Here is an 18,765-nt window from a genome sequence, read left to right as displayed (position 1 = left end):
CTAGCATGGTGGTTTGGGGGAATGGTAAAAGATGCAGCTAGGGACATAAACAGGGACTAGATAATTGAGGGCCTCTTATAGTAAACTAAAGAGTTTAAACTTTACCCTAGGAACTATGAAGGACTTTAAGCAGGGAAATGACATCATCAGATCCCTATTCTTTGACAGATTTCTTCGACAGATTTGTACTAGACCAATTAAAATGGAGGAGACTGGAGGCAAAGAACGTTTAGTAGCCTGCCTCAGAATCTAGGAGAACTGACAGAAACCTGAACTAAGAGTGGCAGAGTGAATGGAGAGAAAGGGACAATTAATATTAAGAATCTACAAGACTTGGTAAAGCAGAAAGGGGTTAAGAGAAGAATTCAGAATGACTTGGTTATTCGGCTTAGTCACTGGAGGAGAGTGTGGTGTCACTTACGAAGAAGTGGGAAAAGCAAGAGGGAACAGGATTCACACACAGGTAGTTTAGACTCAGATACAAGGACAGGAAGAAAAGATGGATGTATCTGCTGATAGGAAACTGAAGGAAGGTTTACTCGATGGCCCCTATTTTTTCAGTCAAATAAAAGGCAAGATCACTTGCTAAGACTAAGGAGAGAAGTGGTGGAGACAGAAAGTTTAGAAAGAGAGGTAATAGTTAGGGACAGCCCTCAGAGGAAGAGGGAGTCCTGAGGGTCCGGGTGTTTTTGAAAGTCAAATTTATTCTGTCAAATTTATTCTGGCCTCAAGACACACAGTGTGATCTCCTGCAGCAGCCCTCAGCAGCCCAAGTATAAGAAGAATAGAGATAGATGTAGGAGGGGGCAGGGTGGGGGGGTAGGTGTGGGGGTTGACTTGGCCCAGGACTGGAGTACTATGGAAAAATGAAAGGAAAGGAACAAGCCTCCACAGAATTGATGGTAATGGTAAGGGAGAAATTCAAGTAATGGACCATGAGTCCAGTCTGGCTAGGCAAAGAAATGCTTCCAGGGAGCTGGAGGACTGGGAGAAACTGGAATGAAGTCAAAAAACAAGAAAGAGGACTTGATGTCAAAGTGTACATTTACTGGGAATGAGACAGAAAGCTGGAAGGACTGAAGGCTGTGGTCAAAATACAGGATGCTGAACAGTCTGGCTCACTGCTTTGCACCTAAGAAATACTCACTAGATTTACTGATTGCCAGACAAGCTATTAGGACTTCAAAGCATACCAGTTAAATAAACTAGCATTTGGTGAGAAATTTCCAAAAAGAATCCTCTTGTACCCTGTCAATTTCAATATAGCATAAACTCTTATACCACATCCAAAGTAATGCTTCCAACATTAACTCCCTTGATCTGCTATTTACCTATCACTCTATCACGAGTTCATCAGGCAAGCTCAGAGCATTTTAAAAAAGAAGACCCGGGCTTCCCTGGTGGCGCAGTGGTTGAGAGTCCGCCTGCCAATGCAGGGGACACGGGTTCGTGCCCCAGTCCGGGAGGATCCCACATGCCGCAACTAAGACCTGGTGCAGCCAAATAAATAAATAAATATTAAAAAAAAAAAAAAAGAAGACCTTTGCTTGATATTGCAATTTTTCGGCTACTGGTCCCAACCTACCTTTGTGAATCAACCGATGATGTCTCTTAAAGCGCAAGCTCACCATCTTTATTCAAGAAGAGCCTTATTTGCTATTATTCTCGATGAGTCACTATTAAAGGCAGGGAGCTTAAAAAGAAGTTCGGCCGTAGAAGAGAACTAGCTTGGAAGCCTCACCTTTCTAATACCAGCAATAATCTTGAAGGATGCAAGCTGGAAACTAGAAAGTGTCCCCACAAAGGCAAGACAATGTCCATTATAAAGCAGCCAAGTGTCAAGGAGAAAAAAAATCAAATACGTGACTAAACTGAATATTTGGTCTTTTTTTTTTGGTCAGTTCATCGTGTCTTCTTTAAAAATTATAATTACAATAAAAAACACAGTAATTACCTTCAAACAGTACAAAGCACTTAGCAAATTTCTATTACGTAAATTCATCTATAATATCAAGGTGAAATTTAATTTCCTATCCAGTAATTCAACAAATATTTGTCCAATAATTATCAGTATATAGCACTGAGCTAAGTGTAAAAGAACACAAAAGAGTAAAAAAAAAATTTTTAAATACATATGAAGAGGGAGAGTCCAGTCTTTATCCTCAAGAGGCTTACAATATCAATGGCCAGCCAAGACATACACAGGTAGAAAAAAATGTAGAGTACAGTATAATACAAAAATAAGCAAAATCAGGGGGCTTCCCTGGTGGCGCAGTGGTTGAGAGTCTGCCTGCCGATGCAGGGCACACGGGTTCGTGCCCCAGTCCGGGAAGACCCCACATGCCACGAAGCGGCTGGGCCCGTGAGCCATGGCCGCTGAGCCTGCCCGTTCGGAGCCTGTGCTCCGCAACGGGAGAGGCCACAACAGTGAGAGGCCCGCGTACAACAAAAAAAATTAAAAAAAATAAAAATAAAAAAATAAGCAAAATCAGCAGAGAGCTGTATAGATGTTCTGAGGAGGGAGAGATTAGTTCAGGAAGAACTGGATAAGGAAGATTTTACAAAGGAGGTAGAATTTAACTTGAAACTTGTAAAGTGGGTAACTAAATAAGACATCTTATTAGAAAACCCCATTATTTCCCCAATTTTCCAAGCCAGAAATATGGGCGTTTCTATAACTCTTCCCTCTCCACCTATTAGTGCTACCCCTAACACCTTACAAATGGATTCACATCTCTCCTCCCCACTGCAGCACTTCAGTTTTGGCCACCATTATTGTAACGCAGGCTCTGACAGATAAGTCTCCTAACTGGTCCTCTACACTACTCCAGTCTATTCTCCAACTGGCATCATCATCTATCTAAACTGAAAATCTCTATTTACAGTTGCCAAGATAGGGAAGCAACCTAAGTGTCCAACAACAGATGAATGGATAAAACAGATGTGGTAATACATACATACATACACACACACACACACACACACACACACACACACACACACACACACACTGGAATACTACTCAGCCTGAAAAAAGAATGGAATTTTGCCATTTGCAATAACATGGATGGACCTGGAGGGCATTATGCTAAGTGAAATAAATCAGATAGAAAAACACAATACTGTATGTCATCACTTACATGTGGAATCTAAAAAGTGAAAAGAATGAATGAATGTAACAAAACAGAAACAGACTCACAGATACAGAGAACAAACAGGTGGTTGCCAGTGGGGAGATGGGGAGGAGGGGCAAGATAGGGGTAGGGGACTAAGAAGTACAAACTACTGTGTATAAAATAAATAAGCTGTAAGGATATAGTATACAGCACAGGGAATACAGCCAATATTTTATAATAACTTTAAATATAATCCATAAAGGTTTTAAATCACTACGTTGTACATCTGAAACTAATATATTATAAATCAACCATACTTCAATTAAAAATTTTTTAATTAAAAATAAATAAATAAAGTGCAAATCTCATCCTCTGATCCCCACCCCTCCTTAAAACTCTCTAGTCTCTCACTATCAGGGAAAATCTCAAACTCCTTACACGGGATCTGAGCCTTTGTGATCGGGCTTCTGCCTCCTCCACTAGCCTCATTCCTCTCTACCTCAGGTCTCAGTTGCTAATCCCTCTCGTCTATAGGTCCCCTGCCTGCAATGTCTTCTTCCCTATTCGTTGCCTGGCTAATTTCTCCCTATATCTACCCCCACTCCTGCAACTTTTTCTTTGAAAATTTCAAACCAACAGAAAAGTTAACAGAATAGTCCAGTGAACACATGCCCTTCATCTGGATTCACCAGCTGTTAACGCTTTTTGCCACATTTACTTTACTTCTCCCTCTGAACCACCTGAAAGTTATAGACATCATGACAACCCCTAAAACTTCAGCAAGTATCTCTTAAGAATAAGAACCTTCTACATAATCACACACAAAATATTTACCATTGATACAATATTACCTAATACGTAATCCATATTCAAAATTTCCCAATTATTCCAAAATGTCCTGTCTTATTTATCATCTTTCCTCATTTGCTGAATCATTTTCCAAGTATCCCGCTACTTTTCACTTAGCTCTCGGACACATTAGCAAGCCAAGATTTTCTTGATAAATAAAAATGCATTTTAGTAGAATTTAAATAAAATCACAATATTCACAACTATTTTGACTTCCAAACAGGTCACATTAAGAAACTTAGAAAATTGAAACTATGACCAAATTCTATGCCCGCCTTAGCCTTGCTGCAGTACCCTGAAAAGGACACAGATCCATTAAATAGCTTTGCAAACAGCTTGCAATGTTAGTTTGAAATTTGGTTTTGGTGCTGAATTTAACATAATCAAAGTAGCCTCATAGCCTAAACTGTCAAACATCAGATAAGGCAAGTGAAATAGGTGTTAGATATATATCAAAATCCTGATCAGACTTGGGACCAAACAATGAGCTGCTGTTATTTCAATGTACTGATGAATCCCTGAAACATTTTTTATTAAATTTAACATAGGGTGCTGAAAAAGCTAAAATCACTCAAGGATTTTAATTTGTGCACTTGTTTTTCAAATAAAAATTAGACTGAAAGAAAAGAAAGTAGAAACACAAATAGAACCGGCCTGTTATGTACAAACACACACACATAAACCCAGGGTTTTTATTCTTAACAGCATCATTTACCTTCTGCCCTTCTCACAAAGCTTCTCAATTTCAGCTTTCAGATCCTGCTCCTTCTGCAAAAACTCCTTCTTTTCTTTCTCTATCTTCTTCTTTGTTTCTTCTCGCTTTATTGTTACGTCCTGGATAGCCTTTAATATCTCCTAAGTCCCGCACAATTATAGTCACACACAAATAAAGAAGGAAATGAATTAGTTCTTTTGGTCTGAAGGTTACTTTCAACTATCTCAAATTAACATATTGACTTTAGTGATTTCAAATTGAATTGAAGGAATCTGGTGATGAGTAGTCCCAAAAGCAGTCAAAAAAGTCCCAAAAGGGAGTAAGTTATAATAAAGCAGATTTCAATTCAACAGGAGAAAAGAATTTCTAACAATCACAACTGTTCAAAAACGGAATTTACTGCCTTGTGAAGCAATAAGCTCTCCATTACTGGTGCTCATATAAAGGCTGAATGAACACCTGTCAAGACTGCTGAGAAAGGCATTCTTGCACAGGGTGGGAGTTTGCTACTTCCAACAAATATGGTCTTGTTTTGTTTTGTTACGGCTCTACTTTATTATGCGTAGGGGTTACCTTTGTTCTTTTTAAATTATTTTACTATATACATATATATTTATAATAAGAAGTCGAACAAAAAGTAATAAAGTTAAGTCACCCCTAATGCACACCAATTCCACCCATAAAGTAATCAATGTGTTAAGCGTTTTGTTCTATGCTTTCACATCTTTCTCCATTCTTACACAAATACATGTGTACTTACGTACGTATTTGCTTTTTTGTTTTCTTTATAATGAGGTAATTTTATATACACTATTCTGCATCTTGCTTTTGTTCACCTGACATGAGCATACTATCGATAAATATAAATCAAATTAAAAAATAGCTGTATAACACGACATGACATGTATATAACGAATTTAGTCAACCAGTCTCTGTTAAGAGTCCATCCTAAAAAAAAAAAAAAAAAAGAGTCCATCCTGTTAAGGCTGATTTCAGTTTTCTTGTAACTACAAATAATACTACAATAAACATCCTGTATGCCTATATTTTCATACAAAAGCTTTTATTTCTGTAGAATAGACTCCTAACAATGAGACTGCTAAATCAAGGTATATATACATTTTAAAATTTTAAGTGACAATTCCTAATATCTTTTTTCTTCAGACTTTATTTATATACTTATTTACTTGTTTATTTATTTACTTAACTTTTTGGCACGCTGCACGTCATGCGGGATTCTTGGTTCCCCAACCAGGAATTGAACCTGTGCCCCCTGCATTGGAAGCTTGGAGTCTTAACCACTGGACCACCAGGGAAGTCGCCCTAATATCTTTTCTAAAATGGTCATACCAATTCACACTCCTACCAATGTCTAAAAAGAGTTCATTTTTCCTTACCTTTGACAACTTATTTCATTTTTCCCAATCTCTTGGGAAAGAGGGAGGAATGGTATCTAGTAATTTTAATGAGCATTTCACTACCTCCTGTTCTTTTACTGTTTTTATTGTCTGTCTCCTCCAACTAGAATAAGCATTCAATGAAGGCAGAGACTATGTTTCGTTCACCACTAAATCTTCAGAGCGTACATCAGGAACTCAAAAAGTATTTGCTATACAAATGGATCGACACTAGTAAGGCTGAGTTTATTTTCATACATTTGTTACCCATTTGCTTTTCCTCTTCTGTGAATTACTGTTTGTGACTGTTATGGGCAAAATAATAACCTCTTCCCCACAAAAATGTCCATGTTCTACTCCTTGGAACCTATGTTACCCTCCATAGCAAAAGAGATAGGGAGACAATCCTGGATTATCGGGGTGGGCCCAATCTAACCACAAATGGGTCTTTAAAAGCAGAGAAACTTTCCCACTTGTGATCAGAGGAAGATGTGATTAGGGAAGAACAGTTACAGAAATGCAACGTTGCTGACTCTGAAGATGGAGACGGGGGCCACAGGTAAAGGAATGCAAACAGCCTCTAGAAGCCAGAAATGCAGGGAAATGTATTCTCCCCTAGAGTCCCTAGAAAGGAATGCTGCCCTCCTAATACCTTGATTTTAGCCCAGTGACACCCACGTTGTACTTCTGACCTACAGAACTGTAAGATAATAAACGTGTTGTTTTAAGCTCTAAATTCACAACTTGTTACAGCAGCAATGGGAAACTATTACAGTAGAAAACTATTACAATAGGAAAGTAATACAGTAGTAACTTTTCCTGGTTTCTCTAGATTGTTTGGCTTTTATCATGAATTTGTAGGAATCTCAGAATGTCATCTTAAACCCTTCGTCATATGTGCTATAAATATTTTCTCTCAGTCTAATATTGATCTTTTGACTGTTTTCTATATCATTTGCCATGCCAAAAAGTTTAATTATATATAATTAATTTTAAAAAATCTTCTAGGTTTTCTGCCTGGGTTAAAATGACCTCTTGCAACTTCAGGTATACAAATATTCTTCTAAATTTTCTTCTGATTTAAAATTTTTTTCCAGTTTTTATATGTATATTTTTAATTTACTTAGAATTGTATTTTTAAATATAGTGTGAGACAGGAGTCTAATCAAATGACTTTCCAGGTAGGCAGTCAAACAAATATATTAAATAAATAATCCTGGGCTTCCCTGGTGGCGCAGTGGTTGAGAGTCCGCCTGCCGATGCAGGGGACACGGGTTCGTGCCCCGGTCCGGGAAGATCCCACATGCTGTGGAGCGGCTGGGCCTGTGAGCCATGGCCGCTGAGCCTGCGCGTCCGGAGCCTGTGCTCTGCAACGGGAGAGGCTGCGGCAGTGAGAGGCCCGCGTACCGAAAAAAAAAAAAAAAAATCCTTTCCTCTCTGAACCAAAATAGGAGTGAGAGTTTGGACGAGATGCCCTCGAAGGTTCTTGTTTATCCTTAAAATTCTATGATAACCATTAAAAAGTTAAATACTGCTTTTTTATTTCTATTAATTTGAAAACAAAATTAAAGTCTGATTAGGGACTATACTTTACTTATTGCCAATTTTAACATAAGCAGAATACCTGGTGATTCTTCATTTCTTCTTCTCTCCTTTGCTGAAGTTGCTTTAATTGCACTTGGAGCTGATTCTCCACTTGCCTCTGCTTGTCCAGGACCTCCTGGTAACGCTCCTTCAACAAGGTTCTCTCTGTCATCATTTTATCCTATTGGTAACAACAGATGAGAAGTTTAATTCGCCAATTTCATTGCAAGAAACATTCACCATGTCCCTGTTCAAGGCACCATGCAGGGCGCTATGGCTGCAGTGTCCGATGCTGTAGCTAAATTAATTAGAATAAGCAAATGTAAACATCCAGCTCCTCAGTCACCTTACCACATTCCAAGTACTCAGTAGCTACATGTGAGTAGTGGCTACTATACTGGACAGCACAGATACAGAACACTTCCGTCGTTAAAGGAAATTCTATTGTACAACACTGCGCTAAGATGGAGGGTGGCAACCTATGGCCTGTGGGCCAAATCCAGCCATCAACTGTTTTTGTTTTTAAATTTTATTTATTTATTTTATTTTTGGCTGCATTGTGTCTTCATTGTTGTGCACGGGCTTTCTCTAGTTGTGGCGAGCGGGAGCTACTCTTCATTGCAGCGCGGGGGCTTCTCATTGCGGTGTCTTCTCTTGTCGCGGAGCACAGGTTCTAGGTGTGTGGGCTTCTGTAGCTGTGGCACACAGGCTCAGTAGTTGTGGCGCAAGGGCTGAGTTGCTCTGCGGCATGTGAGAGCTTCCCGGACCAGGGCTTGATCCCGTGTCCCCTGCATTGGCAGGCAGATTCTTAACCACTGCGCCACCAGGGAGGTCCCACCGTCTGTTTTTTTTTTTTTTTTTTTTTTTTGCGGTACGCGGGCCTCTCACCGCTGTGGCCTCTCCCGTCGCGGAGCACAGGCTCCGGACGCGCAGGCTCAGCGGCCATGGCTCACAGGCGCAGCCGCTCCGCGGCATGTGGGATCTTCCCGGACCGGGGCACGAACCCGCGTCCCCTGCATTGGCAGGCAGACTCTCAACCACTGCGCCACCAGGGAAGCCCCCACCGTCTGTTTTTATAAGTAAATGTTTTATAGGAACACAGCCATACCCGACAGCTGGCTGGCTGCTTTCACACTACAACAGCAGAGTGGAGTGGTTACAAAAGAGCACATACAGCCCACAAAGCCTAAGATATCTACTAACTGACCCTTTATAGGCTAATTTCCCTGCAGTAGGGAATAAGAGAAATAAGGTATTTTATCTATTAGGAGGAAGAAGAACGAGCAAAAACAAAGAACAGATCAACTACTCAAAATGCATCCAGAAACTGGACTCCTTACTGGTCATTAGCACTACAAATTGGCAGATCCACCAAAGAGTTCCGGGGCACTTGGTATTCAGATTGGTCAAATCGGCAAGCTCTCATATAAACAGGGAGCAGAAGTAAAGCTTCTGGGACTTCCCTGGTGGTCCAGTGGGTAAGACTCCACACTCCCAATGCAGGGGGCCCGGGTTTGATCCCTGGTTGGGGAACTAGATCCCGCATGCAGGCTGCAACTAAAGCTCTCGCATGCCACAACCAAGACCCAGCGCAGCCAATAAATAAATAAGTCAATAAAAGAGGTGAAGCTTCTAAGGGTCACAGTTCAGCTCTGCCTCCCCCACATTAATAAATCAAGAAAAGTAATGATTACCTTTCAAAGGAACACTGAAACTTAGAGGGTCAATTTAAAGCACACTTGGTATAAGGTAACCAGTGTAAAATTTAAACAGAGCATTAAACTGAATTTGTTCATTAGACGATAACTACTTTCAAAGAGAAGAAAGGTTTTAGAAGTGAATAGCGAAAAACTTGATCACACTATGATAATAAAAAAATAAGCTCTCAAGATGGGACTTTAGCTTTGGGATAAGCTAGTCCTTAGTCCATGTACTGAAATGTAACTAAAGCTCCCTAAACAGATGACACCTTAGCATCATAACTTTAAAGGGATTCTAAACCTGAGGTCTATGGATAGGTGTGTATAAAATTTTTTGAGATGAGAATTCAAAGTTTTCAAAAGATTCTGAAAGAGGAACTTAACCCAAGAAAAGTTAAAGGTTAAGAACCAATTGATGAAAACTAGTAGATTAGAGGATTCTTTTCTTCTCTCTCTACTTCCTTATGGTACCTCTCTGTCCATAATACATCCTTAAAAAATTTTTATTTTATTTTTTTTTGCGGTACGCGGGCCTCTCAGTGCTGTGGCCTCTCCCGTTGTGAAGCACAGGCTCCCGATGCGCAGGCTCAGCAGCCATGGCTCACGGGTCCAGCCGCTCCGCAGCATGTGGGATCTTCCCAGACCGGGGCACGAACCCGTGTCCCCCGCATCGGCAGGCGGACTCTCAACCACTGCGCCACCAGGGAAGCCCGATAATGCATCTTTTTAACAACACAGGATGGGGAAAAAAACTCTAGTCTTCACGGAAAGAAGTCTCAAGGTACATACTATTAGTACATACAAATGGATGGCTTAAAGGCATACAGCAAATTACTTGATACAATTCTCATCTTAATAAGCCAAAGGGTTACACATTGTTACTTTGTTTCATTGATGGTGAATTGGTCCTGAGAGGCAGGAGTCACAATTTCAAATGCAGGCAGTGGGCAATTACTGTAAATGCATGAAAAGGGTAGCAAATAAAACAGGAGCAAAGTTCCCTGTATTGCCACTAAGCTTAATACCTGCTTAGTCCCAATGCCTTTTTAAAAGCATGTGGAGGGCTTCCCTGGTGGCGCAGTGGTTGGGAGTCTGCCTGCTGATGCAGGGGACATGGGATCGTGCCCCGGTTCGGGAAGATCCCACATGCCGCGGAGCGGCTGGGCCCACGAGCCATGGCTGCTGAACCTGCGCGTCCGGAGCCTGTGCTCCGCAACGGGAGAGGCCACAACAGTGAGAGGCCCGCGTACCGAGAAGAGAAAAAAAAAAAAAAAAAAGCATGTGGAGAACTCAGTTACAACTAAGAATGTTAACCGTCTGTTATGCAATGCAAATGAAATACCATGTTCTACTGCTGTCAACTTACTACGGTGTTTTGTATTTTGGTTGTGTACTAAAATATAATCATATTGTGTTTTAAAAATAATAATAATAGGGACTTCCCTGGTGGTACAGTGGTTAAGACTCCATGCTCCCAATGCAGGGGGCCCGGTTCAATACCTGGTCAGGGAACTAGATCCCACGTGCATGCTGCAACTGACGGTTTGCATGCCACAACTAAGGAGCCCTGGAGCCACAACGAAGGAGCCCACCTGTCGCAGCTAAGACCTGGTGCAACCAAACTAAATAAATATTTAAAAAATCATAATAATTTAAAAAATTACAGCATGTGGGCCACACCACCACCCAAAAGAATACTGCCAAACAAAACACAACTCTGGGCCTCTTTTGGCCTAATGGCTTGCCAGTTTCCACCCCTGTTTCAGACTGATGCTAAAGCTTATCTATTACCTCTTAGTTGGCCCCTTCAATTGCTATATGGTCAACAAAACCCTGCCTTACAACTGTGGGGACCAAATAAACACTCCATGTAAAGTGTTTAGAATAAATGCTCAAGAAAAGGCGACTTCTCCTCCTTCTCCTGGAGGTTCTCTCCTAGCCTGGTTCTCACTCAGCACATCGCCATCAGGTCTCTCATCTCTAGGATCTTTTTACTTGCCTGTTATAAATAACTCCTGAGTTGCTACTCTCTATTTAAAAGTTTTCATGTGGTTAATGTACTCCAATAACTTACTTCTTTCCATCTGCCCCTCAATTTCTTCAACTTGCACCAAATATCCACTTTCTTACCTGGTTTTCCTCTTTATTTCCATTCAATTAACATATCTTACCCTAAAGACCCCTTCCTGAACTTAGGATGCCTTTTCTAGCATTATCCTTCCTCTTGAAAAATGGACATTCAGATATCCACACACTTACAGGGTGGAAGTTTTGCCACAAAATGCCAGGGAAAGATCAAGGGGACCACTTTAACAAAAATAAATGTGAAGTTCTCTAAGTTTTAAAAACCAATTACCTATTTTTAAGTAAAAAACAGATTTAAAAAGTGATGCTCAAAAAAAAAAAAATAATTACCTAGGCATAAAATTGGAAGATACAATTAAACAATACATGAGGGCTTCCCTGGTGGCGCAGTGGTTGAGAGTCCGCCTGTCGATGCAGGGGACACGGGTTCGTGCCCCGGTCCGGGAAGATCCCACATGCCGCGGAGCGGCTGCGCCCGTGAGCCATGGCCGCTGAGCCTGCGCGTCCGGAGCCATTGCTCCGCAATGGAAGAGGCCAGAACAGTGAGAGGCCCGCGTACCACAAAAAAAAAAAAAAAAAAAAACAATACATGAGAAAAAGACCTGATGGAGTAAAAGTGAAAACTCCACAGTGTGACGATGTCAGCTTAGGAAATGGTGTGTAGAATGTCACCACAGAATGACACAACAGTTCCATTGTATAGTGAAGTAATTACACTGTATGTGCATTACTACATTTAGCTCTCAGGATCACATTGCAAAAGAAACATTGAGAAGGTGTAACATGTCTAGGTGAAAAAGTAACCAGGTTGAAGAAAAGACTCAAAAATATATCATATGAAGAAAAGAAGAATGTTAAAAAAACATCTGGGGGGCTTCCCTGGTGGCGCAGTGGTTGAGAGTCCGCCTGCCGATGCAAGGGACATGGGTTCGTGCCCCGGTCTGGGAAGATCCCACATGCCGCGGAGCGGCTGGGCCCGTGAGCCATGGCCACTGAGCCATGGCCACTGAGCCTGCGCATCTGGAGCCTGTGCTCCGCAACGGGAGAGGCCACAACAGTGAGAGGCCCGCGTACTGCAAAAAAAAAAAAAAAAAAATCTGGGGATGTTTCACCTGGAAAGGTTCAGACTTAAAGGATAAGAGGAAAAAGCATTTAAAAAAACATTTTGAATATATTTTGGGCTAACAAGTAAAGGGATTTAGATTTACTCTACGTAGCTCAAGAGAGAACTATAACAAGAAGTTTTAGTGGTTCTGTTCTCACCTCATAATAAGATCTAACAATAAGAGCTATTTTCAAAATGCAATATGCTGATTCATGAGTAGTAAGCTTCCCGTCTCTGGAGGTGATCAAGTAGAAGTTAGCTGACCATCTGTCAGGGATTTTATAAAGGAGGTTCCTGCACCTTTTCCAACTGAGATGATGTGACTCTAGATCTTCTGCATTAATGGTTTCATACATGAACAATTGCAGTTTAACTACTTACCAGATTCTTTTCAATATCTTGATCTGTGTTTACCTCTGAATCAGCCGTCTTAAAGTCAGTCTATAAAGAAAGAAACAATTATATTCAGAACTGTTCAGAGACATTCTAAAAGGCAGAATTGCTCTCGTCCTTTCACTGAGAAATCTGCCACAAGGAACTGAGAAGTTAACTTTTTACTCTCTCCCCTTATCAGCTTCATAGCAAGAGAACTGTAGTTCTGGCAAATGTCCACTGACATCCATGTAGCATGAAGCATTTACCCCACAAAATAAGCTGAACAAGACCCAACAACTGATGGAGAGACAAGCTCGAGACTCAGATAAGAATTTTGGCCCCTACAATTTACTGTGCTCATCCTTCCTGCTACAAAAAAGCACACCAGTCACTAGAAGGCAGGATACCCCGTACTTCTTAAGATATAGGTCAGAGAATTAACAAGGATTCCTCCTGCAAGGTCGAAGACAGGAAATATGAATGCTAATGACCTACGCTCATCAATTACTCAGTGAAAGTGATTGTATGTAGGTCATGAAGCTCCTGGTCGCCACGATTAGACACGGGCTGTTACTTATTGAACACCAGAATGAAGTCATCACAGAGCACCGTATGAAAACAGTATGAGAGTTGCCAGTAAAAAAACGAGACAGAGTAGTTCTCTACCAACTATGAAGAAATATCTCCTGCCCTCAAAAAAAAAAAAAAATTAAAAGCCCAAATTCCGTTTTAGTAGTAGAAACTTGATACTTGACCTGGACGGCAATGTTCTGAGAAAGCTTCAGGGAAGAGCTATCCTGATCATCATCCTGATCCACTCTGACTCCTTCAACCCCATTTGCTGGAGGCACCACAGGTGGGAAATCCAAGCCTGTGTCCCTGCTCCCTTCCTTTAGGATGGAGGCTTGTGGGGCCTTCTCTTCAGGACAATTCCCGGAGGCAAGCTGCTTTGTATCGCACCCTGCCTTAAGAGACCGAGTGGCGGGGTGGAGGCTCTCCCGGAGGCGTGTGTCCCCCTCCTCTCCCGCTGTGCTGGCCACGTCCTTCAAATCAGACTGAGACCCACCGCCAGAGAGACAAAGGGCCGTAGCTATCAAGTTTTCTCCTAAAACCGCCCGGTGCGCTGCTGAAGTGTCACCTGCTGATGAACCAGGATTCTGCTCTGGGTGTTCCAAATGGGCATTTCTGTTATTCTCCTTGGTTATCGTTTGGTTACTTACACTCGACAGAGGCGAGTTCTTGTGCTTCTGTGCAGGGTCTTTGGGGCTATCAAAAACATAAGATAAAAGGTTTCTCTCTTCACCCAATCTTAAAGAGGCTTAAATATATAATACTTTTAACATAACCCCTAGAAGAACAAAACAAGACTATATAAACCCCTCCAAATTAGCCAACTGAAAAGGAACTTAGTTTCCACCCAGTGATTTCTGTCCCACATGCAGGGAGTATGGTGTGGTGGTGAAGAAGCTGGGTTCAGGAGACAGTCCGCAGTGAACGGTCACACAGAAATGACGCTGAGGAGCCAAAGGTTTGGGGGGATGCAGGTGAAATAGCCTGCTGTTACTTAGAATATTTCATTTAGGTACATGTACTAATTTTGTTCCACATATTTTAATAAATAAAATATTGATTGAGAAATATTGTTTTAAATTCCACTCTCGTTTCACAAAAATAATTTTCATTCAAATTCATTTTACAGATCTTTGACCAGAACCACCAACAGCTTTCCAGAGCACAGCATCTTCACTTCAAGTTGACTGAAGTACAGACGATTTTGAATCCAAAATTGAAGCTGTCAGCAGAACTTTTACCCCAGATAACAAATATACACACACGTATACACTGAAATCGTTGTTTCATTGTTTGCTACAACCATTTACCATACTGCTTTTAAGAGATCTTCAAAACCTATTTACAATGACATCCAACATTCACGACTGTAAGTCTTTTACCAGGAATAATGTGTGTTAAATTCCTTTGCTATTAAAAAACAAAACAAAACAACTGCTTCTGTCAACTATGCCCTTAAGGACTCCAAACTAGTACTGACTTAGGCTTCAGGTCACTGTGCCTTCCTTTCCTCAATAGTACCTACTGTTCAAAATAAAACAACAGAGACAGCACCTTGTGACGTGAAAAATCTTTATAAATACTCTAAGCTGATTCCTTGCTGGGGGTTAAGTGGCGGCGGGGGGGGGGGCACTTAATTATAAATTTGGGCAGATACAGTACCTGGGTGTGAATCCTGACTCTGCTACTTACTAGCTGTTTAACTCTGGGCAAGTTACTTAACTTCATTTGTAAAACAGAAATAATATTACCTACCTAATAAGATTATTGTGGGGATTACACGAGATAAAGCATCTGGTGTATTTAGTTCTGGCACACAGTAAACACTCAATAAACCTTAGCTGTTATTATTATTACTAGTAGTATGTGTCTGATTTTATTTATAAAATGAAGATCCAAGTTTATGGCTAGGTTGACTTAACATTTTTCCCCATTACCCACTTAATAACAAGTGACAAATAATAAATACAAATGTAACAGATTTGTTACATTTATTAAGTACGCTGGAGTCAGACGAGCCTGGGTTCAAACACTGACTCCAACATAGCTTGGTAACCTTAGGCAAGTTACTAACCTCTCTGTGTCTCAAGTTCTCTCACCTATAAATGGGAATAACAGCATTAGCACCTACCTGCTGAGATTGTTGAGAGAATTAAATGTGTTAACTATTGTATTAGGTCCTAGGTACTCTACAAAAGAGTTGACATAGGGGGCTTCCCTGGTGGCACAGTGCTTAAGAATCCACCTGCCAGCGCAGGGGACACAGGTTCGAGCCCTGGTCCAGAAGATCCCACATGCCACGGACCAACTAAGTCTGTGCACCACAACTACTGAGCCTGCACTCTAGAGCCAGCGAGCCACAACTACTGAAGCCTGCATGCCTAGAGCCCATGCTCCACAACAAGAGAAGCCACCGCAATGAGAAGCCCACGCACCGCAACGAAGAGTAGCCCCCGCTCGCCGCAACTAGAGAAAGCCCACGCAGCAACAAAACCCAACACAGCCATAAATAAATAAATAAAAATTAAATTAAAAAAAGAGTTGAGGTAGTATACATAGTCAACCTAGTACAACATTATACATAACAATGTTTTAAGCACTGTAAAACAAGGTTGGGTATTCATAATTCCTGTGCTCAAGAGTTCAGCTGGAAGGCGAAATACATACATGAAGCAGTAAGCCATATTAATAAAGCTATCTATTTACCTATAGATAGACATAGATACATATACATGTGTCTATATACATTAGATACAACGTGTGTGTATATATATATATACACACACACACACACATACAGATGTAACATATAAACATATAGTTAAATAAACAGATAGTCCATGTAGGAGAAGGTGGGAAATATTTGCATTTTCAAATGAGTTTGATCCCCTGTAATCTGTTTATTCAACAAATAATTAGCATGCCTGCTGAGTGTCAGATACTGTGTTGGGTACCAGATATACAAATATAGATCAGATAGTCCCTACCTTTAAAAAGCTTCATCTAATGCAATGTCACTAGAGCTAAAAAGGGGAAAGACGAACTACACTTCCATAAGAAGCCCATCTCCAAAGCCCTTTACCCAAAAGAAATCTTCCCAGTTGAGAGTCCACACGTTACCTTAGACCGTCTGGGAGAACTTCGTCTGGTTTGGAAGCACATACACTAGACGAGGATTCCGGAGGACTGGGAGCAGTGGCCACCACGCCAGCGACCTCAGATGCTGCCATCATGCTCTGCACATTCAGAAACAAAGTACAGGCTACAAGTTCCAAAATTTCAAAACAAATATATCTCACCCTCTCAGAATGTCCATGCAACAGAGTCATATCAGGAAAGAAACACAAAGAAAAAGTTGGGCTCCAGGAGAAAACACTTAAGGGTATTCTCTAGTAGGATATTAAAAGAGCCATCACATGCAATAGGGATATCGATCCTCACACGTCACTATATGTGTATATGTATGTGTATGTATATATATGTGTGTGTGTATATATGTGTATATATATATATATATATATACACATATATACACGTATATGTGCGCAAAGCTTTTTCACTTTAGGAGAAATGCAGTCTCACAGACCATGAGAATCTTCCAAATGATCCACATGCCTACCTACCTTGCCTAGTATCATTTACAAAGGATGTGATTTGGGGCCTAACATCAATAATAGCTTATGTTTTAAAATCATTTTATGGCTGTTACATTAAAAGCATTCTCCATTAATTTGGAGATGTTCGTGTGAGAGAGAAAAAGCAATATTTTATTGGGCAATCCAAGTATCTTTCACTTTTACTCTGGGTTCCCCACAGATGGGAAAAGTCTGACAACCACTGACTGAGGAAAGTACAGACTCTTTAGAGTTACTAAAGGTGCCAGAGTATGAGAATCTTGGTTACTCCAGCATGAAAATGAGAAGCTGAAAAACACGGTAATCCAAGTAACAGATGTTGCAGGACAAACTCACGCCTTCTATGGTGAAGAGGAAGAAAAAAAATGAATATTGGGGCGGGGGGGGGGCGGGTGGTTGGTGGTGTAACACAGGGTTAGTTTAAATTCTTGTTTTTATTTTAATAGCATCCCAGGTACATCCCTGACCCTCCAAGAGCGCATAGGGCAGGCACGGAGGCTGGGCTGTGTCCACACTTCAGTCCCAGGCCAGAGACCCCCTGTGCCTCAGTTTCCCTCATCAAATTATACGAGGCTCCGGGGAGAAAACAGGCCCCAGATCGCCATTACTGCTCGCACAGGTGCAAACATCCTGCCCCATCAGGGCCCGGGCCGGGGGTCCTTGGCGCCCGGGAAACGAAACCACAGGGCACGGGTCCTACGTGCGACTCCGTGGCTGAGAGCCCAAAGGGGAGAGGGACAGGGACATCTGGCAGGAGGCTGCGGCAGGGGGCTTTAAGTCGAAGGAGCCAAGGGAAGCCCCGCACCGCAACCCGGCGGCGACCAGACGGCGACGCTGGGAGCGACGGGTCCTCGGGGGGAGATCGGGGGACGGTCGCGAAGGGGACAATGGGGGGAAGCGACGCCGGTGGTCCCGGCCGCCCTCCACAGGGGGCTGGCCCAGCCTGCAGCTTCCTCCGGCCAGAGCCCCTCCGCACCTTGCCCTCGCCCCCCGCCCGGCTGCCACCCCCGTCCCACTTCTAGGCCGGGACCCCCGCCCCCCATCCCCGCAGCTCCCTCCACGCCCCCCGCCCCGACCCCAGCCCCTCGAGCCGCAGCCCCCGCCCGCGCGCCCGCCCCGCACACACCTCCCGCGCCGCGCCCCCGGGAGGGAAGGGGGGGGAGGGACGGGACTCACCTGAGCGGGCGGAGCGGGGGGAGGGGGCGGCCGAGCCTGGGGGGAGGGGTCGAGCGCCGGCCCGCGCGCGACACCTCCCACTTCCGGCGGCACGAGCGGCGGGGGCGAGGCTCCGCCGGCAGAGGAGAGGCCGCGGTGGCACTGCGCCGCCCCCGACGGCGCCCTCTGGCGGCCGGAGCCGGCACCGTCAAGGGGTCGCGGACGCTGAGGAAGCCCCTAAGATACTAGTGGACTTCTCCCGGGGCGAAGGGACTAAGGGAGATGCGACCGCGAGAAGGAAGGAGACTTGGTGGAGGGAGGACCCCCTCTAGGAAGATTACAGGGAGAGTCGGGGTCATGACGATCAGAGGAAGAACAGGAACGAGGTGTTTTTAAAGGTCGCAACCGAGATGCCCTTTCCAGAGGACACCATGAAGGAGAGGACCGTCCCTATAGAGAAGGTCCCTCTTGAAGATGCC

General features: G+C 42.7%; 1 protein-coding gene across 5 annotated transcripts in view; it reads right to left on the bottom strand.

Annotated features, from left to right (window-relative positions):
* The window catches only part of RNF214 (ring finger protein 214), a 58,294-nt gene extending 39,864 nt beyond the window's left edge, over nucleotides 1-18,430 (bottom strand). For 2 of the 5 annotated variants that reach the window (XM_067751125.1, XM_067751126.1), the window contains exons 1-6: nucleotides 18,308-18,430; nucleotides 16,617-16,732; nucleotides 13,682-14,192; nucleotides 12,933-12,992; nucleotides 7,702-7,842; nucleotides 4,681-4,820 (exon numbers count right to left, since the gene is read on the bottom strand). In XM_067751125.1, the coding sequence (XP_067607226.1) occupies nucleotides 4,681-4,820; nucleotides 7,702-7,842; nucleotides 12,933-12,992; nucleotides 13,682-14,192; nucleotides 16,617-16,729 (965 nt within the window). In that variant the 5' untranslated portion in view covers nucleotides 16,730-16,732; nucleotides 18,308-18,430. The remainder of the gene's footprint in view (nucleotides 1-4,680; nucleotides 4,821-7,701; nucleotides 7,843-12,932; nucleotides 12,993-13,681; nucleotides 14,193-16,616; nucleotides 16,733-18,307) is intronic. The other 3 variants (XM_067751128.1, XM_067751127.1, XM_067751129.1) reach the window with 3 other exon arrangements.
* Between the last annotated feature and the right edge of the window lie 335 nt (nucleotides 18,431-18,765).

Source organism: Pseudorca crassidens, chromosome 9, assembly GCF_039906515.1.
Source record: "Pseudorca crassidens isolate mPseCra1 chromosome 9, mPseCra1.hap1, whole genome shotgun sequence".
Taxonomy (NCBI): domain Eukaryota; kingdom Metazoa; phylum Chordata; class Mammalia; order Artiodactyla; family Delphinidae; genus Pseudorca; species Pseudorca crassidens.
This window is presented reverse-complemented; position numbering and strand designations above follow the sequence as displayed.